This window comes from Pristis pectinata, chromosome 18 (assembly GCF_009764475.1).
Source record: "Pristis pectinata isolate sPriPec2 chromosome 18, sPriPec2.1.pri, whole genome shotgun sequence".
NCBI lineage: Eukaryota > Metazoa > Chordata > Chondrichthyes > Rhinopristiformes > Pristidae > Pristis > Pristis pectinata.
In genome coordinates, this window is record NC_067422.1 from 39,003,750 (window position 1) to 39,027,884 (window position 24,135).

Consider the following 24,135-nt stretch of genomic DNA (forward strand, 5'->3'; position numbering starts at 1 on the left):
GGGCTAAATCCTAGAATTCTCACCTCAACAGCTCTGTGGGAACATCTTCACCAGGACTGCAGTGGTTCAAGATGGCCACTCACTACCAGCTTCTCAATAACAATTAGGGATGGGCAATGCTTTAACCCCAAAAATCAATTGAGAACAAAAGGTTGCGAGAGACATCCTCCCTGTATCTAGCTTGTCAAGAGCCCTAAGAATTTTGCATGTCTCAAGTGGTTGCCTTCCAATCTTCTAAACTCCAGAGAATAGCGGCCTAACCAACTCAACTCTCTTTATATGACGGGCTTGCCATTCCAGGAACCATTCTGGTGAACATTCACCACACTCACTCTGTCGCACGTGTATTTTGTTTCGTGAAGGGAGACCAAAATCACACACAATACTCTAAATGGTCTCACTGAGGTGCTATGCAATTATAAACAATCATTTTTTAATTTGATTTTTTTTGGGGATCTTTGGGATTCATCAGTTTTCAGGCTCACTAACTTTTCATTCACGTTCCCTGGCCCTCCTCACAGTGTTCCTCCACTGACTCTTAGAGTCATAAAGTTGTACAGTACAGAAACAGACCCTCTGGCCCACCGTATCTATACCGACCATCATTCCTAACTATACTGATCCCACTTGCCTGCATTAATTCCATATCCCTCTATGTCCCTCTTAACTGGTGTTACTGTTCCTGCCTCCACCACCTCCTCTGGCAGCTCATTCCAGATACCGACTACTCTGTGTATGAAAAATGTACCCCTCAGATCTCCTTTAAACCTCCTCCCTCTCACCTGAGACCTGTGCCCTCTGGTTTAGATGCCCCCACCATGGGAAACAGACTCTGGGTATCTACTCTGTCTGTGCCTCAATCTTATATCCTCAATCATGTCACCTCTCAGCCTTCTTCGCTCCAGGGATAAAAGACCCAACCCATCCAATCTCTCTTGATAACTCAAGCCCTCCAATCCAGACTCAAGCCCTCCAATCCAAAAAGTTATCAAATGAAGACTAATTTGTGTTAACTTTCTGCGGCCAAATAAAACAAGCCAAACCAAACCATACTGTTGTCAGTCTGCATATCTGAGCCGAAACCTCCTGAAATGAAGAATGGAAGTGCTGGCTTTGGTACCCTCCACAAATTCCACTTTCCAGCAAATAATTCTATTCCATCCCCAGCCACTGTGAGGCTGAATCACAACCTCAGTATCCCACCAACCACATCACCAAAACCATCCAAGTTAACCTCTGTCACATATTCTGCACCCCCAGCCTAGTGCACCTGCTGCTGAAACACTTGTCCATGCCTTCGTCACCCCCAGACTGAACATTGCAATGCACCATCTTCCATAAACTAAACAAGCTCATCTAAAACTCTGCTGTTTCTACCTGAACTTGCACCAAAACCTGTTCAACCATCATGCATGTGCCTGGTAATCAACATTGGTTTGTGGTCATTTTATAACTAATATCCTTGTTTTCATATCTTTCAGTAGCCTTGACCCACCCTCTCTCTGTAATCTCTGTGTTCTCCAACTCCATTACAACCTCTACAGTCTCTTCTGACCTCTTAGCTAAACCATTTTAGTTCAAGTGCCCTGGAATCCCCTACCTAGTGCTGTCCACATTAAACAACACTATGACTGAGCTAAAAACCCCACTTCTGATCATTCACTCCTCTGGCTTGGCATCTACTTTAATTATTAAAAACAGAGGTGTGTTTAATAACAGGAAATGTGTGACAAGTCTGCCACACAACAGAACCAACATCCTTTCACTGAACACTTTGACTGTCTGACATTCCCAACTTCCCCTTTCCCTCCCCTCCACAGTGCGAAGTACTGCAAGTTCTGCTTTCTACAGCCTGGTCCCTCAAGGCAGGGTAAGCAGCTCACTGCATACTCTCGTCACGTTGCCAGGTCTAGTGTGGTCGGATGCTACAACCTCAAATCAGTTGTGACACCAGTGCTAAACTTCACCCAGCAGTGTAACTTCAACTCCAAACTAACAGCAGCAATGACAGCTCGATATCACCTTCTCCACAGTAGAACCTAACAAGAACTTATCTTGCACTGGGACCCTTATGTTAATGTTGTTTATTTTGTGCACAGGTATGTATGATTTGTGTTAATTTAGGTTGAGGTGAACATATGCTTGTCGTGTTTGTAATGCACTGTGCTGCTGCTGCAAAATGCTAATTTTTGTGGCATTTATCCCCTGCCTGTGACAACAATAAACTTGAACTAGAATAGAGAATGCTGAGCCTATTACCTGACCTCTAGGCTGCATTATTGGGTGTTTCTAGAGCACCCAAGGGTGCTAGCATCTCGAACTGCATTCAGTTTTTGTCACCAAGATACAAGGTAAACCGAGACCTAGAGTAATGCGAAGAGGTATTAGGAAGCTGACCTGAACTACAACGTAGTGAGGTTAACCCCAAAGTGTCAGAAAGGGAAGCAGATACAAAAGGGAAGTTCAGGTTGAACGACTTGTTAGGGAGAAGAAGGTAACATACGTGAGGTATAAGCAGCAAGGTTCAGACAGGGCCCGTGAGGAATATAGGGTAGCAAGGAAGGAACTTAAGAAAGGGCTGAGGAGAGCTAGAAGGGGACATGAAAAGGCTTTGGCTAGTAGGGTTAAGGAAAATCCCAAGGCCTTTTTCAAGTACGTGAAGGGTAGGAGGATGGCTAGGGTGAAGGTAGGTCCGATTAAGGACAAAGGTGGGAGAATTTGCCTGGAGGCGGCGGAAGTGGGAGAAGTTCTCAATGAGTACTTCTCTTCGGTATTCACCAGGGAGAGGGGTCTTGATGATGCGGAGGGGAGTGCTGGTAGGGGTAATGTTCTCGAGGTTGTTGATATCAAGAGAGAGGATGTGTTGAAGTCGTTAAATAATATGAAGACAGATAAATCTCCGGGGCCTGACGGGATTTTCCCCAGGCTGCTTCGAGAGGCTAGGGAGGAGATTGCTGAACCGCTGGTAAGGATCTTTGAGTCCTCGTTGTCTACGGGGGTGGTGCCGGAGGATTGGAGGGTTGCGAATGTTGTCCCCTTGTTCAAAAAAGGTAATAGGGATAGGCCAGGGAATTATAGACTGGTGACTCTCACGTCTGTGGTGGGTAAGCTGTTAGAAAGGATTCTAAGTGATAGGATTTATGAACACCTTGAGAATCATGGACTGATTAGGGACAGCCAGCATGGCTTTGTGAAGGGAAGATCTTGCCTCACAAGCCTGATAAGAGTTCTTTGAGGAGGTGACCAGGAAGATTGATGAGGGCAGTGCGGTGGATGTGGTTTACATGGATTTTAGTAAGGCATTTGATAAGGTTCCTCATGGTAGGCTTCTTCAGAAGGTCAGAGGCCGAGGGATCCAAGGAAGCTTGGCTGTGTGGATTAGGAATTGGCTTGCATGTAGAAAGCAGTAGGTTGTGGTGGAAGGAGTGCCCTCGGATTGGAAGGCAGTGACTAGTGGTGTCCCGCAGGGATCGGTTCTGGGACCTCTACTTTTTGTGATATTTATAGATGACTTAGATGAGGGGGTGGAGGGCTGGGTTAGTAAGTTTGCAGACGACACTAAGATAGGCGGTGTTGTGGATAGTGTGGAGGGCTGTCAGAGCTTACAGAGGGATATTGATAGGATGCAGAGCTGGGCTGACAAGTGGCAGATGGAGTTCAATCCGGAGAAGTGTGAGGTGGTACACTTTGGAAGGACAAACTCCAGGGCAGAGTACTGGGTGAATGGCAAGGTACTTGGCAGTGTGGAGGAGCAGAGGGATCTGGGGGTTCATATTCACAGTTCATTGAAAGTTGCCTCACAGGTGGAAAGAGCAGTTAAGAAGGCCAATGGGATGTTGGCTTTCATAAGTCGCGGGATTGAGTTTAAGAGCCGCGAGGTGATGATGCAGCTTTACAAAACTCTAGTTAGGCCACACTTAGAGTACTGTGTTCAGTTCTGGTCGCCTCATTATAGGAAGGATGTGGAGGCATTGGAGAGGGTGCAGAGGAGATTTACCAGGATGCTGCCTGGATTGGAGAGTATTGAATATGAGGACAGGCTTAAGGTGCTAGGGCTTTATTCACTGGAAAGGAGGAGGACGAGAGGAGACATGATAGAGGTATATAAAATATTGAGAGGAATAGATAGACAGTCAGCGCCTCCTTCCCAGGGCACCAATGCTCAAGACGAGAGGTCATGGCTTTAAGGTTATGGGTGGGAGGTTCAGGGGAGATGTCAAAGGGAGGTTTTTCACCCAGAGAGTGGTTGGTGCATGGAATGCACTGCCTGGGGTGGTGGTGAAGGCAGATACATTGAACAGGTTCAAGAGCTTGTTGGATAGGCATATGGAGGAATGTGAGATAGAGGGATATGCGGGAGGAAGGGGTTAGGTAGTGTGAGGGTGGTCTGATGGACGGCACAACATGGTGGGCCGACGGGCCTGTTTTGTGCTGTATGGTTCTATGGTGATCTCAGGATTTATTCACACCAAGTGTTGAATACAAAATCTAAGCAGCAGTTGGCGCTGACCTTTCCAATCATTGTGGCCCCTGCAGAGGTGATGGTAGGAAGTCATGCACCCAGCGGTTCCAAGTGAGACACACGACTACTGAATGACCAACCACTGTCTACTCTATGGCAATGCCCTGCATCCTGATCAGTGCCCCGTCTGTGGCAACGCCCTGCATCCTGAGGTCATTTGGCCCATCAGGTTCCTGCTGGCTCCCAGCAAAGCAATCCCATCAGTCCCATTCCCCTCTTTTTCTCTCTCAACTCCCTTTTGATTGTTTTGCCACTTACCTACTCTAGGGGTAATTGACAGAAGTCAATGAACCTACCAGCATGCTTTTGGGATGTGGGAGGAAATGGGAACCCCTGGAGGAGACCCACGTGATCAGGGGGAGAATGTGCACAGTCCAGACAGAAGCCAGGGTCAGGAACCTGAGACCCTGGGGGTCATGGTCTTGCCTCAGCAGCACTAACTGCTGCACCAACACGCTGCCCCTGTTTTGTTTTAAATAAAGACGCCAATGGTCCAGTGACCCTGTACTCATTTGTTTGTAGTCTTTTTTTTACTGATGCTGGCTCATATCTAGAAATATCCAGTCATCCAACCAGGCAGTTGACACATCCAGAAAAGTGGAACCAAAAGAGCAGTGGTGCTTGCATGGTACAAAATGTAAATTAATACGAATTGTAACACATTACAAAGTGAATCACACACAAAACATTGTTCATTGCATTGTCACATAAGCTCTATAGGTCACTGGACACTCACCACGCCGATAAAGAGAGGTTTGGTGATGTCCAGGTTAGCTCTCCAGGAGAAGAACAACGAGTAGGAGCAGAGCATCACAGTGAAAAGCCACAAGACCGAGGATTGAGGGGAGCTCCTGTAAACACATATCAATACGAACCCTCAACAAATCCATCTTCTCCAACACAACCACAAACCAACAGACATCTACATTCTGAGGACGTCAACGTTTCATGGACCAGGTGACGAAAAAATGACAAAGACACTCCAGGTCAAGGAGGGGCTGAGACAGAGTGAGCAGGAATGACCCACTTCCCTTTGCAGGGAGGACATTAACTAGGGGGTGCTGATTTGTTAATTGACAGAATTACAGGAGTGTTAAGGCCTTTTTCCTTCCACTCAATGAACAGCAAAGGTCTGGAACTGATCACTAGAAAAGCTGGTGGTGGCAGAAACCTTCACCACATTTTACACGCTGCCTATAAAATGCCAAGGACCAAGAGCTGGGAAGTGAGGTTAACCAACAGATGGTTTTTGGTTGGCATGGATACAATGAGCAGAATACCCACCTTCTGTGGCTTAAGTTGTATGATTCTCCCATTGTGTGACCACCCACTGCTCCCTTCCTCAGTCACAGCAACACCACTTCCCTTCCCACGCAAGTGCAGGAGATGCAACACTTCACGCATCCCAACTCCAAAGGTCCCATATTCTCCTTCCAGGTGATGTGGAAGTTTGTCAGTTTTATTTCACTTTAGTGCAGTGCATTCACTGCTCGTGACGTTGTAAACAAGTACAGACAAGAACCGGACCAGGGACTGGTTGTGCAGCCCCTCGTGCCTGCTCCCCCACTCAGTAGGGTCATGGCGGATCTGGTGGAACCATACAAGATCTCTATTGGCTTAACAGATGTGGAGTTGGCGTGTCGTCTGGCTGAGGTGTCCTGAAGTAAGGGTCACGGTCTCAAAATAAGGGATCAGCCAGTTAGGCCTGAGGTGAAAAACAAATTCTGCACCCAAAGAATGGGGAACCTTATAAACTCTCAGCCCACAAGGACTGTGGAGGCTCAGTTATTCAGTATATTCAAGACAGGGATTGATAGATTTCAGTTACTGAGGGAAGCAAGGAAGGTAGGGTTCATGCAGCTAAGTGGTGCTGAGGTCACTTTGCACGAGGGTTATACTCAAGGTGTGGTGCCTAACCCTGCACACAGGACTCCGTTGTGGCCCAAGCAGGGCTTTGTGTTGCTACAGTTTCACCTCAACCACCATGTTCTCCAATCCTCTTGGTATAACGACCAGCATTCCATGAATGTTTTCATTATTTCCTGGACCCTGATATGACACATTATTGATCCACGTACACAAACCCCAGGGAAACTGGCGGCTAGTAAGCACATGTCCCGCTCAGAGACGGGGAAACGGAGTGCATTTACTACACAGAGACAGAGATCGTGTTGTGTTGGGAGCTGCTGTACCTTTTAAGGCCCTGCAGTGGGATGGCCACAAGTGCCAAGGCTGCCCCAACTGTTGTCAGTTCAGTCTTTATTTGCATCATCTGATAACTGCAGGGAGCAGAAAAGTACAGATGTTAGCTGTATAACAGTGTGGCCTGCCGTAATTCCTCCTCCCCCTCACCTTTAATGCTAAGTAATTAGATATGCAGACCGCCCTGTCACCTCAGCACGTTAATTCACATAGATCCTTCAATATAAAAACATCCAGCATTTCAAATAGCAAAATATATTTAATACCCAAAGTATACAAAAAGGCAGGAGGACCAATAGTACATTGCATCCTATAGCCTCCACTTGAACAAAACATGGAGGAGTCATAGAGAGAGAAAGCCAGGTCCTTCGGCCCATCGAGTCCGCACCGACCCGTCAACCACCCATTTACACCAATCCTACATTATTCCCATTTTTTTTGTTCTTCTTACATTCCCATCAAATTCCCCCAGGTTCTATCACTGACCTACACACTAGGGGCAACTTACAGCGACCAATTAACCTACCACCCCACACGTCTTTGGGACGTGGGAGGAAATCCATGCAGTCACAGGGAGAACACACAAACTCCACACAGACAGCACCCGAGGTCAGGATTGAACCTTGGTCTCTGGTGTTGTGAGGCAGCAGCTCTACCCACTGTGCTGCCCTACCTCAGTTTTGAACATAGAACACTACAGCACAGTACAGGCCCTTCAGACCACAACGTTGTGCCGACATTTTATCCTGCTCTAAGATCTATCCTTCCCTCCCACTTAGCCCCCCATTTCTCTATCATTCATGTGTCTATCTAAGAGTCTCTTAAATGTCCCTAATGTATCTGCCTTGTTCTGCGTTTATTTTGAAGGACAGAAAATCAACTGGTACTTCCAGTGGGTCCTGTTACGCATCCCATTCTGTGATCCCAGAGGGCGTTGTTACTTTGTCCATGCTCCTAGTGAGCCCTATTATTCTATCGTATCCAATGATTCTAGCAGGTGTTGGCATCCAATCCAATTCCATTCTCCCAATGATCAATATTACCTTGTTCAATTCAGTGCTGTCCATACCTGTCCAATATTACCTTGTCCAATTCAGTACTGCCCATACCACTGTGCAGTTTAAACGAGAATAGAAAGCAGTTCGTCATTTCACATACTAAAACAAAATTCTACAGCACTCAAATTATGCACAAAAACTCAGTTAACAACAAATATTTCATAAACTAAGTCCAGTTGACACCTAATGGATTTCCTTTCTGTTTAATAATAACAACAGTTTGACAATTCTATTCTGAACCATGTGGCATTGGAGCATGGAGACTGGGCACACAAATTGAGCAGATCACAGAAGCATCAGCCACCACTCACCTCCAGACATGCAGCAGTCCCGAACCCACTCAGATTTGGCCTGGAAACAAATTAAGGTCCCATCAGGAAATATTTTCATTAATCTTTCTGATTTAAAAAAACCCACCTCCCTAGATTTCCAAAGGCAAGAAATCCATTGATCAATTATGAGGGCTCCTGGAAATATCCATCAATGTGGGTCACCAACTGAGAAGCTTATGCAAGCAGGCAAGAGAGATGTGGAGATGGTGGCTAGGGTGGCAAGCAAGGCACTGGAACTGTGCACTAAATTAGCAAACTGTGTTAAAGAACACTGGCGTTATTATGAGATGAGTCAGATCAGAAAATGGTTGTCACATAGCAAATGGACACAGGCATGAAGGAAGTTGTGTACCACATGTCCATAGACTGGCAGGACTGAGGAAAATACAAGCACTGGAATACTGTCATGGATTAACAATAATAAGAAAGATTTATCTTGACCCATACAGGTGGAATTCCCTATTTATTTCCTTAAGTTTCTAACACTTGACAAACCCACAGGAAGCTGTGCCACCCTGATCTTCTACAAGTTTGAGTTTGCAATGGCACAGCTCCTAAAACCCAGAGAGAAATGTAAAGATATCAGACTCTACCAGATTGAACGTGCCATACTCCTCCCGCAGCAGGTGGGTGCTGAAGCCTCTCAGGGTGGTTTGGTCTCCCCAGCTCCAGCGTGCTTGATTGAGGTAGGATGAGATGGGCAGATACAGGTAAGGCAGCAGGCCAGCTCCAAAACTCAGGCCCAGCCACTGGACGGCCCGCACGGACAACTCCTGATGTGTAGGGAACAGAGGAGAAATGTTGACTTAGTCATTCCACAGTCAGGATAGTAGAGACGGAGACAGACACAGCACTCAGGGACGGGGGGGGAGAGAGACAGAGGGGGGGGAGAGAGCACATGACACGGTGTGGGGCAGGACGGGAGGTTGCAGACAGGAGACACGGCTGGGGGGCACAGGGCAGGGAGAAGGGGCAAGAGCAGCTGCAGACGGTGGGCGTAGGAGACAGAAGGGGAAAGTGTGAGGTAAGGAAATGACAAGGTATTAATCTGAAGCAGGGAGAGCAGTGAAGCAGGACATGAAGAACGTCCCAGAGAGAAAGAGGGAAAGGAGAACAGAGTTTGCAAAAGGCATAAAATATGAGTGACATTTTACCTTTTCTCGTGTAATCGAAGCAACACCCATGGAACAATAAACATCACATAGAGAATAACTGTGTGCTGATTAGAGAGACTCAGGCCACAACAGAATGCTCCCTGTAGAGACAGCTGAGAACAGAAACACACCTTCATCAAAGTGCACACCTGTTACACTGCCTCAACCAACCTCCAACCAAAGACTCTCCCAGTGACAAGGATTTGACAGGTGCCAATCACATATGAAAAGTGTCAGGCATATGTGTAGGTGACCGAATCTTCCAATAGAGAATTTGGGGCCAATACTGAGGCTGGACTTCCATTTCAATATTTAATCCTGCTGTACGACTGTGAATAATAATAGTCAGGAAAGATGTTGCTGCTTTTATCATTCATAAAGTCACAGAGTGGTACAGCACGGAACAGGCCCTTCGGCCCACCACATCCATGCCGACCTTTTCGCCCATTTACACTAATCCCATCTGCCCGCTTTAGGACCATATCCTTCTACGCCTTGTCTATCTGAGTACCTAAATGTCTCTTAAACATAGTGATTGTATCTGACTCCATCACCTCCTCTGTCAGGGAGTCAACTACTCTCTGTAAAAAAAAACTTGGCCCTCAGGTCATCTTTAAATCTCCTTTCTCTTAACTTAAACCTATGCTTTCTTGTTTTTGATACCCCTACCACTGTAAAAGATTCTATCTACCTTATATATGCCTCTATCAGGTCACCCCTCAGCCTTCTTCACTCCAGGGAAAACAAGCCCAGCCTCTCCAATCTCTCCCCATGACTAAACTCCACAAATCTGGGCAACATCCTGGTGAATCTCCTCTCCAGCACAGTCACATCCTTCCTATACAGTGGCGACCAGACCCGCACACATTACTCCAAGTCTGGTCTTGAACAGGTTTCCTTTGTAGAGAAGTCATACATTTGACAAGTCAAATGTTTGAGATGATGGAAGATTTAAGAGGAGCCAATAAATGCAGCTGAAACAACCAGTCTCTCTGTCATGTCTCACGTTCGCTACACATTCCTGGATGCGTCAGAGGACAGCCACCGCCGCTGCCCCCACTTCACATGACAAGCTGTGTAGTTTTGCCTTGTCTGACCAGCCAGGCATGTGGGGGCTCCCAGCCTACAGACCAGGGAGTGCGGGGGTGGGTGGAGTGTGTGGGGTTAGGAAGGCCAAGGCACCTCAGGCTGCCCTCCCAGGTCAAGCGTAATCATGAACTGCTCTGCCGCCGAGATTTGACAAAGTTGAGGAGTGACCTGCCAGACTGCCACCTCCTTTACTGCAGCTAACTTACAACAACAATTATGAATCCAGTTAAAGCTGGGTTAACCAGTCTTGTAGGCTGTTGGAAATAGACCAGCACTTGTTTTACCTTTGACCTTTCCCTCGCAGTCAATGCTGTGCTGAATCTAACCGTTAAAACCATGAGGAGGCCGATGAAGAAATTGTTCAAGGAGAAAACCTCCGCTGTAACGGACCACAGCCATCCCAGTCTGGAAAAAGCGAAGAGACCTGCGGCAAGAGTCCCTCCGGCAATGGATCCCGACAATCTGAAACACACAGGAATGAGACGTGAACACAAAGCAACACAGGGCTCCCACTGCCCAATGCACAGAAGGCACCCAGTATGGGAAACCCACAGAGGCCACAGCCACCACCCACTCCCTGTAATGGGCACCCGATAAGCCCCAGTCCCACACGTGCTTCACTGAAAGGTCAAATGTCCCACAACACCTGTGAGTGAGGTATGGGCCAGTCCCTAACCTAACACAGGAAGCTCATGGCCCTGACACATGCAAAGTCAAAAACCTCCCCTGACCTGCTGTGCTCCAAGGAAAGAGCAGAGAGGCAGAGCAATAGCTGGAAGAGACCTCGGGCAGACAGAGCAATGGATGCAAATGCCATTGGGTGGGTGAGCATAAGAAAGGGAGAATGGAAGGACAGATAAAGGAGGGCAGGTCAATGATCTTGCACCTGCCACTGGTCATATTTTTGCCACTAATCTATCGATATGAACGTAGGACTTAGGAGCAGGAATAGGCCACTCAGCCCCTCAAGTCCACGATTCAATACGATCGTGGCTAACCTGCCTCTCACCTCAACTTTCCATTCACACTGCAGAGTTCCAAAGGTTCTCGACCCTTAGAGGAAAAATTTCACTTCCTCCATCTTAAATGGGTGATCCCTTATTCTTAAACAGTGATCCCCAGTTCCAGAATCTCCCACAAGAAGAAATACCCTCTCCACACCACCCTTTCAAGACCCTCAGGTTATTGTACGTTTCAATCAAGTCACCTTTCGCTCTTCTAAACTTCAGGTTATACAAGTCTCTGAGGCCAATGTTCCTTTAGAACCTTCTGCTCCCATTGGCACCATTTACCATCCAGCTAACTTGGTGAGATCAGCAAATTTGGATTTCTGCCTCACTATTCATTCCTTCAAGTGAAACCTCTGTTCAGACCCCTAAAGTATTCTGCTGGGTATGTGGCCATTATCCAAGCTGGTAGCTTTTACACCCATTGGGTCTCCTATGCTACGATATCTGCAATGCATTTGCTGTGCTTGAAGCTAGCTACAAAATATTTTAACCTCTCAAACCATTTCCTTATTTTTCATCACTACTTTTGCTGCCTCAGCCTCTAAGAGACCCGACTTGCCTGGAATCACAACCACATAGGAGTCCACCTGGCCCACCATGATGACCTTGTGCAAGAGAATTCAGTCAGTCCAGTTCCCCAACTTCTCCATGCAACCTATCAAATTATTTTCCTTCAAGTGCCTCTCCAATATATTTTCAAATGTCCTGATTGACACAGATTGCAGGTTGTTAATTCCGAATCACAATCACTCAAATCTCCTGTATCTTTTACCCATCACGTTGGGAGCCATGCCCCCTTGTCCTTGAATATCTGTGACAGGGAATAACTTCCAGTTAGCCTGTCTAAACCAGTCAAGATCTTATACACCTATCAGATATCCTCCCAACTTTGCTCCAAGGGAAACAACCCCAGCTTCTCCAGTCTAACTGCGTTGCTGAAATTTCCATTGTTGGAATCATCCTAGTAAATCTCTTCCATGCTTTTTCTGGGACCTTCACGTCTTTCACGAATCATATACGGGTCTTCCTGAGATCATGGCAGGGTTCCGTTCCTGTGAACAGTTCGTAACCCAGCCGATTCACAAGTTAGAAACGTGGACCGAATTCCCACCCTGCAGAAGATGCCTGCAAGCCCGCAGCAGCCAGCAAATCCATCCCACCGGTCTCCCAAACGCTCATCCGTATGTGCGGGTTGTACATAAGTTGGGCGATCGTAAGCCAGGGAGGACCTGTAACCAGAACTTGATGTGAGACTTAAGCCAATTGTTTATTCATGCTGCCATTGATTATTTCATTACATGAGCCTCAGTTTTGCTAAACAGTTTCTTGTTGGACCTTATCAAACACACTCTGAAAATCCATGTAGATAACATTGACTGCATTCGCTTCATCAACCTTACCACAACAAAAGAATTCAGTCAGGGTAGTGAAGCATGATTTGCTTTTAACAAATCCATGCTAGTTCTCCATTATGAACTCTAACCTCTCCAAGTGCCTTTTAAAATTTTCTCTGATAATTGATTCTAAACATTTCCATACTCTTGAGGGTTAAATAACCCTCAAGCAGATCCTTCTTGAACAAGGATATTTTTGTGTCCTCCACCTTCCTTGTATTGAGGGAGGATTGGAAATTATGGCAAGTCCTTCTGAATGCTCCACCCCAGCTTCCCTCAGCAACCTGGGAGACATCCCATATAACTAGGTGACTTATTTAAAGAATTTGGAGGATTGTGAACAGTTCTGGTCGTCACACTATAGGAAGGATGTGGAGGCTCTGGAGAGGGTGCAGAAGAGGTTCACCTGGATGTTGCCTGGATTGAAGTGTGTTAGCTATGAGGAGATGTTGAACAAACTTGGATTGTTTTCTCTGGAGCATCGGATGCTGAGGGGAGACCTGATAGAAGTTTATAAAATCATGAGAGACATAGATAGGGTAGGTAGTTGGAGTCTTTTTTCTAGTTTGGAATTGTTAAGTACTACAGGGCATAGATTGGAGAAGGGGGGTTGGGGGGTGAAATTTAAATGTGATGTGCGAGTTAAGTTTTTTGTTTTACACAGAGAGTGGTGGGTGCCTGGAATGCACTGTCAGGGGTATGTGGTGGAAGCAGATACAATAGCAATGTTTAAGAGGTACTGAGACAGCCCCATAAACAGGCAGGGAATGGAGGGATACAGATCACATGCAGGAAGATGGGATTAGTTAGACTTGCATCACGATCAGTGTAAAAATGGTGGGCCGAAGGGCCTGTTCCTGTGCTGTACTGTTCAATGTTCTATAGCTGGCTTATGCCACCACTTGTTAGGCACATACCGAAATAATTCAGGCTTCCTTTTATGTCGACTACCGTTTTATTGCCATATTCTTACAGAATAACTTTACATAATTTCAAAGAAGTTTCACCATCACCTTCTCAACGGATAGGCGATAACTGCTGGTCTTGCCAGCGACTCCCAGATCCCAAAAACAAATGGAAAAAATTCTGGGACATCTCTACAAGTTCCTTGCAGGTTGGCCTCCATCTCCGCATCACACCTTGTTGGTCTATTGAATACCCGCAGTAGCAAGGTAGTAGCTTTCTTGCTTCTTGGCTCTAAGCGAATGGATTCTTTCCTTGGCCTCTCAATTGGTAAATTGATTTAATCTGCCTCCACTGATCAACAAAGGTCTTATATTTCCAATTCTCCAGGTGTCACCCCTGAACCTATAGACTACTGGAAAATTGTGGAAAATACCTCTGCAATTTCTACCCTTAGTTCCCCCCAGAAACCTGGGGAACATCCCAGCTGGGTCAGATGATTTAGCCATTTAAATCTGGTCTTTCTCCAACCTCTTCTTTTAAGCCCATTCAACATCTCGATTACATCTTCTTTAGAGAATGAAGTACTCAATATAGTAGTTCAGCTATGCCCTCTTCCTCCATGAGCAAATCTCCTTTTCGGCCTCACCCCTCCCTTTACTTCTCATTTATGTGCCTCAGAAATTTTTGGATTCTGCTTCAAGCTTGCTGTCAGTTTTTCCTCATACTTTATCAGAACTTTCTATAAAGGGGAAACATACATTGTAGACTTGTCTTATTTTCAGTCTCCTCTCATCCAAAATTCTATTACATCCTATTCAGCCATATCCCTGGTCCTTGGTGCACCACAGTCCTCTTTTCTACTACTCCATTACCATTTCCTTTCATAGCTTCATTTTTTTCTTTATACACTTAGAACATCTTGCATCTGTCGTGCATGCATTGTCAGCTTCATCTTCCAATTTTCCTCCTTTTAAATCATCCTTTGCTTTATTAAAAACATCTTGGGTTTAGTGATCAGTTTTGTGGTAACTGTTCTGCCTACGTTCTTCAATTAGTTAATTTGTGCCCAAATAAATGCCCAGTTACAATGAAGAGATGGCAATACATTTCCAAGGTGTGGCTTGGAGAGGAACTGGTGATTATTCCTCCCCCTCCCCTGCCCCTAACCAGGCCTGCTGACCTTGTCCTTCTTGGTGCTGGAGACTGCAAGGCTGACAAAGTACTGTTAGAGTAGCTTATGTAAGTAACTGCAGTGCGTTTTATGGGCTGTACACACTGCAGCCACAATGCATTAATGATGGAAGGAATGAATGTTTATGGTGCACTCATCCAGGCCAGTGGAGGGCATTCCATGACATGCCTGAAAAAACTTTGGAGCGTCACTTGCTGTCACAGCCTCTGACCTACTCGAACCAATGTTACTGTGAAGCAAACTGCAGATGCTGGAAGTATGAAATAAAACCGTAAATGTTGCAGAAATCTAAGTTGCAGGGAAGGGGAAGGAGTGCAGAGAACAAAGGGGATGTCTGAGACAGGGTGGAGGTCCAACAAATGGTGGTAGCTTTGGTCCGTGCACGGTGAGAAGAGGTAAAAGGGCAGGTGTTGTACCTCCTACAGTCGTATGGCAAAGTGTCATGGGAAGGGGAGTGGATGCTACTGCAGGTGGGAGAGAGAACCAGGGAGATCTGGAGGGAACAGCTGCACTGGAATCTGAAAGGGAAGGGGAAGGGTGTGTCAGGTGTCGCAGCACATGGAAGGCAGTGGAAATCACAGAGGATGGTCCATTGAAAGGAGGCTGGAAGTGTAGACAATGGGAACCTAATCTTGGATCTAAGAACCATCATACTCTTTTGCCTGAACTTACTCTCACATTAAACAACTTCTTTAACTCCACCAACTCTCCATATCAAAGGGAACCCACATGGGTCCAAACTGTACCCTTCTCCTTGTGGGATGTATGCATCAATTTTGATTTCAGTCAGGCCAGCTTCCTCACTTCCTTTTCCAATACATTGATGACCATACTGGCATTGCTTCCTGCCTGAAGATTTTATCGCTGTTCTTTATTTTCATAGAAACATAGAAAACCTACAGCACAATTCAGGCCCTTCAGCCCACAATGCTGTGCCGAACATGTCCCTACCCTAGAAATTACTAGGCTTACCTATAGCCCTCTATTTTTCTCAGCTCCATGTACCTATCCAACAGTCTCTCAAAAAACCCTATCGTATCCGCCTCCACCACCGTTGCCGGCAGCCCATTCCACACACTCACCACTCTCCGAGTAAAAAACTTACCCCTGACATCTCCTCTATATCTACTCCCCAGCACCTTAAACCTATGTCCTCTTGTGGTCACCATTTCAGCCCTGGGGATCCCGATCAATGCCTCTGTCAGGTCCCCCCTCATCCTCTGTTGCTCCAAGCAGAAAAGGCAGGGTTCCCTCAGCCTGCTTTCATAAGGCATGCTCCGCATTCCAGGCAGCATCCTTGTAAATCTCCTCTGCACCCTTTCTATGGCTTCCACATCCTTCCTGTAGTGAGGTGACCAGAACTGAGCACAGTACTCCAAGTGGGGTCTGACCAGGGTCCTATATAGCTGCAACAATACCTCTCGGCTCCTAAATTCAATTCCACGATTGATGAAGGACAATAAACCATATGCCTTCTTAACCAGAGTCAATCTGTGCAGCTGCTTTGAGCATCCTATGGACTCAGACCCCAAGATCCCTCTGATCCTCCACACTGCCAAGAGTCCTACCATTAAGACTATATTCTGCCATCATACTTGACCTACCAAAATGAACCACTTCACACTTATCTGGGTTGAACTGCATCTGCCACTTCTCAGCCCAACTTTGCATCCTATCTATGTCCCACTGTAACCTCTGACAGCCCTCTATACTATCCACAATACCTCCAACCTTTGTGTCATCTGCAAACTTACTAACCCATCCCTCCACTTCCTTATCCAGGTCATTTATAAAAATCACAAAGAGTAAGGGTCCCAGAACAGATCCCTGAGGTACACCACTGGTCACCGACCTCCATGCAGAATACGACCTTCTGCGGGCCAGCCAGTTCTGGATCCACAATGCAATGTCCCCTTGGATCCCATGCCTCCTTACTTTCTCAATAAGCCTTGCATGGGGTACCTTATCAAATGCCCTACTGAAATCCATATACACTACATCTACTGCTCTCCCTTCATCGATGTGTTTAGTCACATCCTCAAAAAATTCAATCAGTCTCGTAAGGCAGGACTTGCCCTTGACAAAGCCATGCTGACTATTCCTAATCATATTATACCTCTCCAAATGTTCATAAATCCTGCCTCTCAGGATCTTCTCCATCAGCTTACTAACCACTGAGGTAAGACTCACTGGTCTATAATTTCCTGGGCTATCCCTACTCACTTTCTTGAATAAGGGAACAACATCTGCAACCCTCCAATCTTGTGGAACCTCTCCTGTCTCCATCGATGATGCAAAGATCATTGTCAGAGGCTCCACAATCTCCTCCCTCGCCTCCCACAGCAGCCTGGGGTACATCTCATCCAGTCCTGGCGACTTATCCAACTTGATGCTCTCCAAAAGTTTCAGCACCTCCTCTTTCCTAATATCTACATGCTCAAGCTTTTCAGCCTGCTGCAAGTCCTCACTACAATCCCCCAGATCTTTTTCCATAATGAATACTTTACATCAGTATTCACTAAGTACCTCCACTATTTCTTCCAAATCCATACACTTTCCCACTGCTGCACTTGATAAGCCCTATTCTTTCTCACCTATCCTCTTGCTCTTCACATACTTGTAGAATGCCTTGCGGTTTTCCTTAATCCTGCCCGCCAAGGCCCTCTCGTGTCCCCTTCTGGCTCTCCTAATTTCCTTCTTAAGCTCCTTCCTGTTAGCCTTATACTCTTCCAGATCTCTAACATTACCTAGCTCTCTGTACCTTTTGTAAGCTTTTCCTTTTGACTAGATTTATTTATAGCCTTCCTACACCACGGTTCCCGTATCCTCTTGTGACTCCCCTGTGTCATTGGAACATGTCTATGCAGAACTCCACACAAATATCCCCAGAATATTTGCCACATTTCTTCCATACTTTTCCCTGAGAACATGTTCCCAACTTAAGCTTCCAATTTCCTGCCTGAGAGCCTCATAATTCCCTTTACTCCAAGTAAACACCTTTCTAGTCTGTCTGTTCCTATCTCTCTCCAATGCTATTGTAAAGAAGATAGAATTACAGAACTATAGAACACTACAGCACAGAAAACAGGCCATTTGACCCTTCTAGTCTGTGCCGAAACTTTATTCCACTAGTCCCACTTACCTGCACCCAGTCCATAACCCTCCAGACTGCTCCCGTCCATGTATCTATCCAATTTATTCTTAAAGCTTAAGAGTGAGCCCGCACTTACTACATCAGATGGCGGCCTGTTCCACACTCCCACCACTCTCTGAGTGAAGAAGTTCCCCCTAATGTTCCCCCTAAACCTTTCCCTTTTCACCCTAAAGCCATGTCCTCTCGTAATTAAGATCACTATCTCCAAAATGCTCTCCCACTGAGAGATCTGACACCTGACCAGGTTCATTTCCCAATATCAAATCAAGCACAGCCTCTCCTCTTGCAGACTTATCTACATATTGTGTCAAGGACCCTTCCTGAACACACTTAACAAACTCCTCCCCATCTAAACCCCTCACTGTCTGGAGATGCTGCCTGACATCCCACCCTGCTCTCACTTTCACCTTTGTCCACATCTGCCTTCCATTTCTTGACCTCTACCTCAGGAGATGGCTCACGACCAATATCCATTACAGGCTCAGACTCGCACATCCACCTCTATTACACCTCCTCTCATCCTGTTCTCTGTAAGGACTCCATTCCATTCTCCCAGGGTTTTCTTGCTACTTGCTGTTTAGCACACTCCCACTGTCATCCCATTTCCTCTCTCAGAGCAAATGTAGTGTTCCTCTGAACCTAACCCAGTCTTCCATCCCATCAGCTTCCACATTCAGTAGGTTATTCCCCCCCCCCCCCCCCAATAGTCTCCACCACCTTCAGCATTTCAAAGCGACCATTCCCATTAAGACTCCCTGGTTCACTGTTCCATCTCCACCAACCACCCCTGTACTCCTGTCACGGCCCTCCCCACACAACCGCAGGACATGGAACACCTGTCCTTTTACCTCTTCCCTTCCTACTATCCAGGGACTCAAACATTCCTTCCAGGTGAGACACCAAATTCACTTGCACTTCTTCCAACTTAAGATACTGCATTCAGTGCTCATGATGTGATCTCATGGGCTCGACACTGGAAAAACAAGTCAGTTGGATGATCATTTCGTGAACACCTTCGTTCAGTCCACGATGATTTCTCCGAACTGACTGTTGCCAGTCGCTTTAATCCTCCATCTCACTCTCACCGGTCATTTGCCTCTCGCACTGTTTTTGCAAAGTTCAACATAAGCTCAAGGAAGAGGATCTCATCTTCCATCCAGGCATGCTACAGCCCTCAATAAATTCAACAACTTCACACAACCAACCTTACCGGTTTGTATCAGACCTGTCCAGATGAAAGGTTAGCAACTTGTGATGTTAACTCAGTTTCTCTTTCTGCCTGGTCATTCCAGTATTAGAAGTCCTTTTACTTCAGATTTCTGGCAACTGCAATGTTTTGTACCTCACAGTTCCACATCGTTTCCTCTCCCTATCCTCCTTCATCTCCTATTTAACTTTCCTCCAGACAAATTAGCTGTGATTAACAGGGCTTCACCACCATCGTCTGTGCCAGTCAGTTTTCCTTGGTCTCCAATAAAAATAGAAAATGCTGGGTCTTCAACATTGTTTTTCCTTCCAGAGATTCTGCCTGACCTGCTGAATGTTTCCAGAATGTTCTGCTTTTATTTCAGATTTCCACCATCTGCAGTATTTTTTTAATGTACATCTCTTCATCTCTCTCCCATCAGACATTGACTTGTGCTCTGTCTCATCCCCATCTCTAGAACTTAAACCATCTTCAATTTCTAATTTCTCAATTCTTATGATCTTCATCCTGAAACGTTAACTTGTTCCTCTCTCAACAGATGCTGCCCAACCTGACAGATGTTTGTTTACATGCCTGGTCTAGTGAGTGTCTGGTCAATGGTAACCCCTAACATGCTGGTAATAGGGAATCTGGTGATGGTAATATCAGTGAATATCAATAGATTGTTAGGGTCTCGCTTGTTGGGCATGGTCAGTTGCTGGCACTTATGTGGTATTACTATTGTACAGGGTTAGGATTTAGGGATGTGGGAAGCAATCAGCTTAATGAGATAACCTGAGAATCAGAAGAGACCGTAGTTGCTAGAAGCTGGAGCAACAAACAATCTGCCGGCGAAACCATGGGTCGGGCAGCATCTGGGGGAGGAAAGGAATTGTCGACATTTCGGGTCGAAAGCCTGCATCAGGTAATGAGATAACCTTTCTGGTGTTCTTCCAAGTACAAGTTCTGACTAATTCTTCCCTTCACAACCACTCCCCCAAAGGAGCTAGAGGTATCATTAAAGCTGAATTAGACATGCACCAAGCAGTTCTTCCTTTTACCACCATTCAGATAGTGATCCAAGGCCTGATAAAGGCAAGGCACTGAACAGAATGCACATACACATATTTAGAGATCCAAATCCCCAAACAAAAGATCACAAGGCCAAAAGTAATTTCAAAATCTAATGGAACTTTGGCCTCCATCCTGAGAAGACTGGATTGCGAGAGAGTAATGCAGAAGCTATTTTAAACCTTTAGTTGAAACCCCATGTGTTCAGTCTGGATACTGCGCCTCAGGAAGAATATGCTGACCAAAATATCCTGCAGCTTCAGTATATCAAAAAGTCCCAAGGTGTTCTTGGGAACAAATTAACAAGATGAAAGTGGTGCTAAAAGTGTTGAGTGATGAAGACAGGTGCCATAGAGCAGGCTTGCAATCCCTTGTGTTTAAAAGATTAAGGTTGATCCAATTATGCTATCTAAGACTAATGAAAAGATTTGATTGAGCGGAGAGAGACATTATTTCCTTTGATAGTGGAGTCCAGATGATTCCAAAGACAAGTCCATTAAAACTAAAATGAAGCTATTCACAGTGAAGTCATGAATCAATTCTTCAGAACCAATTTTTACACAATGTAACTAAGGATTTAACTTTGGACCACATAAAAATATTGCTATTCAATTATTGTTTAGAAGTATTATTAAAGCCATCAATAACTCACAACTTTTTTCACAAGTGATTTTTTTTAATTGCTCATCACTCCAATACAAATATTAGTACAGGATTAAAGAGAATTAAAATGCAAAGATTGTTCCTGATCTAATTGAATGGAGGACTAGGTTCAAGGAACGTAATGGGAGATTCTTGTGCCATGACATTCACTTTAGTGGTCACAGACTGGCATTGGGGGCCCTGATGGAATATTCACAGATCCTGTTTCCTGCCTGGACTCACCTGCTGGCCGCATCAAAGAGCAGAGGGGCTGTGGCTGCCCCCAGGATCGCATTCAATACATTGACTCTGAAAGCAGGAGAGCCCACTGGAAGGATGGTCATGGCTAGCCTTGCCAGAAGAGTGAACAATGGATACCCAGGAGGATGTGCCACCTGCAACAAAGGGAAGGCAGAGGGTGTGAAACCAATTCACATTCACAATGTAACAGAGTGCATGTTCCCAGCTACCTCTCGCCCTGCAGTAGATACTGCACCGATCGACAGGAAGGAGATTTGGCGAATTATGGGATGCTTGGTGGAGCACTAGTGCATGATGCACAATTGACTTTACAGCTCACCACACACCCCAACCTCACCCCCCTGCCCAACATTCCCAGGTTAGCATGGAGAAACATGCTGGGACGGATCAGCATCTTCTGCACCTTTCCCACTCTCGAATCTCCAACAAACTGGTTCATTGGCCCTCACACCAAACTTACCACACCACCATATGGTCTACAAGCATGACTTCTTTACACCTACCTTTCCCCATCACTGAAACCGTCATCCCAAGTCTGTCTGTGCTGATGTCCAAAGGGACCCGGGTGTCTTGGTACACAAGTCATTGACAAACAACTTGCAGCTACAGTGAGTGATGAGGAAGGTACATGGTATGTGGATCTTTATTACAGGCGGATTTGAATTGTACAGCCATTATTTAGGGTCTTGGTGGGGCTGCTTCTGGACTATTGTGTCCAGTTTTAGTTTCCTTACCCAAAGAAATAAAGGATACACTTGCCACGGAAGGAGTGCAGCGAGAATTCACAGGACTGGTTACACGGATGGGGTTAGTGGGTGCCATACGAAATCGGTGGGAAAATTAGTGTTGACAGGTATGTGTGAAAAAAAGGTTACAAGCAAGGGAATGGGATTGCTTGGAGGGCTGGTGTAGGTGGACTGAATGGCCTCTTTCCATGTTGTAAAGAAACAAAGATCAAATCAGCATAGAAGACGTTTCTGTGAAACTTAAAATTATCTGCTGAACTCAACAGGCCGAATGCAGGGAAGCTGTTTAGATGTCTAGAACCAAGGCCAAGAGCCTCAGGAGAAGGGGTTGGCCGTTTAGGGCTGAGTTGAGGAGAACATTTCTCACCGGCAGAGAGCGGTGCATCTTTGGAAAGCTGTGAAGTCATTCAGTTCATTCAAAACAGATCTCTGGACAGGGATAGGGAGGTAGCGCACGAAAATGGTGTGTAGGTAAAAGATTGGCCATGACCTTGATGATTGGGGAGCAGCTCAAAGGACCAAATAGCCTGCTCCTGCTCCTAGTTCTCATGTAGCTGTGTTCAATTGGCTGATGAAACTTTGGTCCCTTTTTCAAATCATGACCTAACCTGTAACCAGAATAGTGATCCTAAACGTACGTAACAGCATTACACTTTCAAGAAATCCATGGGTTACTCTGCACACAATCTCTAGTTAGATTCTCATCATACTTAGACTTCCCAACACCACCTCCATTTCCACCACCCAGCCTCTCATCAGACCACTGACCCTGGCCAGCCTCTGCCCACCCATTTGTTTGTAGCCCAACCCACGCCCCAATCAAGATCACAACATGGCAGGTATGCCTTAACCTCCACCATCACACCCCAGACCTTTGACAGACTGACCACCGCCCACCACCCACCCCTGCCAACAACAATGCAGCCACCAGGTTGTCCTTCACCAGAGGCCACTTGCAGTTTGTCATTACCCAGGGAAACCCATACATACAGCTAATTCAGTACCCAAAACCACCCCAGCTGGCCCATGGTCACAGTCCCCAGTGAGAAGAATAGATGTCTTGAGGAGCAAGGTCCCTGTGCTGCAGCAGGGTAATCAATCCCATGAGTGTAAAACAGGCAACCACTCACCCCTAGTTCACAGGCAGCCGTCAACAGCTCCCCTATAAAAACACCAACATTATAGTCATTGACGGAACAGAACAGGAAAAAGACTTTTCCCCAAACCCACATCCATCACAGCCACCCCTCAGCCTCGGTATCCCGGTCCCTGCTACCCCTACCCATTCCCCATTACTACGTGCACAATTCTTCATTCCTTCCCCTACCCTCATCTCCCTGCCCTCAAACTCACCATTGCTCTGCCCTCCTGTCATCTCACACTCCTTTCAGTCTGCCTGCCTCCCTCTACTGTCCCTCCCTCACCCTCTCCACTAACTCAGCCCCCATCTTCTAAGAATATAACAAACAGGGTCCATAGTAGACCAATTGGCCCCTCAAGCCTGCTCTCCAATTCATTAATCTAGGCCTCAACACCACTTTCCAGCTCTCTCACTGTCACCCTCAACACTCTTGTAGTTTAAATGTCTGATGATCTCTGCCATGGATACACCATGGAAACAGGCCCTTCAGCCCACCAAGACTGTACGGAACATCAAGCACCCATTTATACTAATCCTACTTTATTCTCTCCACATTCCCAGCAACTGCCCCCCACACCACACTACTCCAACCCCCCAAATTCTAAAACCTACCTATACTAGGGGCAAATTACAGTAGCCAATTAACCTACCAACCTGCATGTCTTTTGGATGTGGGAGAACATGCAATTCACATAAAGAGAGTGCCAGAGGTCAGGATTGAACCCAGTCCTCTGCAGCAGTGAGGTAGCAGCTCTGTGGCTGCACCACTCAGGCACCCTCAAGAACTCCAAAGACTCATGAACCTTAGAAAAGATATTCTTAATTGCGCAACCCCTCATTCTGAAACAATGTCTCTCTCCCCAGTTCCAGAAACCCCAACTAAAGGAATCGTCTTACAAGTATCCACTATGTCAATATGTCTCAGAATCTTCAGATTCATTGAGGTAGAAACATTGGGAAATAGGAGCAGGACATCCATTCAACCTGATCCTCTGTCTCAGTACCACATTCCCAGTCTTACCCCCACAGGATTACTACACATTCTCTAGAATGATTGCTCAACCCATTTTCTTAC

The 24,135-nt window shown here is 46.0% G+C and overlaps 1 protein-coding gene across 1 annotated transcript in view; it reads right to left on the reverse strand.

Annotated features, from left to right (window-relative positions):
- The window catches only part of tmem260 (transmembrane protein 260), a 45,625-nt gene that overhangs the window by 19,467 nt on the left and 2,023 nt on the right, over positions 1-24,135 (reverse strand). The window contains exons 2-10 of the mRNA XM_052033356.1: positions 23,050-23,081; positions 21,156-21,307; positions 10,642-10,819; positions 9,278-9,381; positions 8,703-8,897; positions 8,467-8,489; positions 8,094-8,121; positions 6,715-6,801; positions 5,259-5,373 (exon numbers count right to left, since the gene is read on the reverse strand). Of these exons, the coding sequence (XP_051889316.1) occupies positions 5,259-5,373; positions 6,715-6,801; positions 8,094-8,121; positions 8,467-8,489; positions 8,703-8,897; positions 9,278-9,381; positions 10,642-10,819; positions 21,156-21,307; positions 23,050-23,081 (914 nt within the window). The remainder of the gene's footprint in view (positions 1-5,258; positions 5,374-6,714; positions 6,802-8,093; positions 8,122-8,466; positions 8,490-8,702; positions 8,898-9,277; positions 9,382-10,641; positions 10,820-21,155; positions 21,308-23,049; positions 23,082-24,135) is intronic.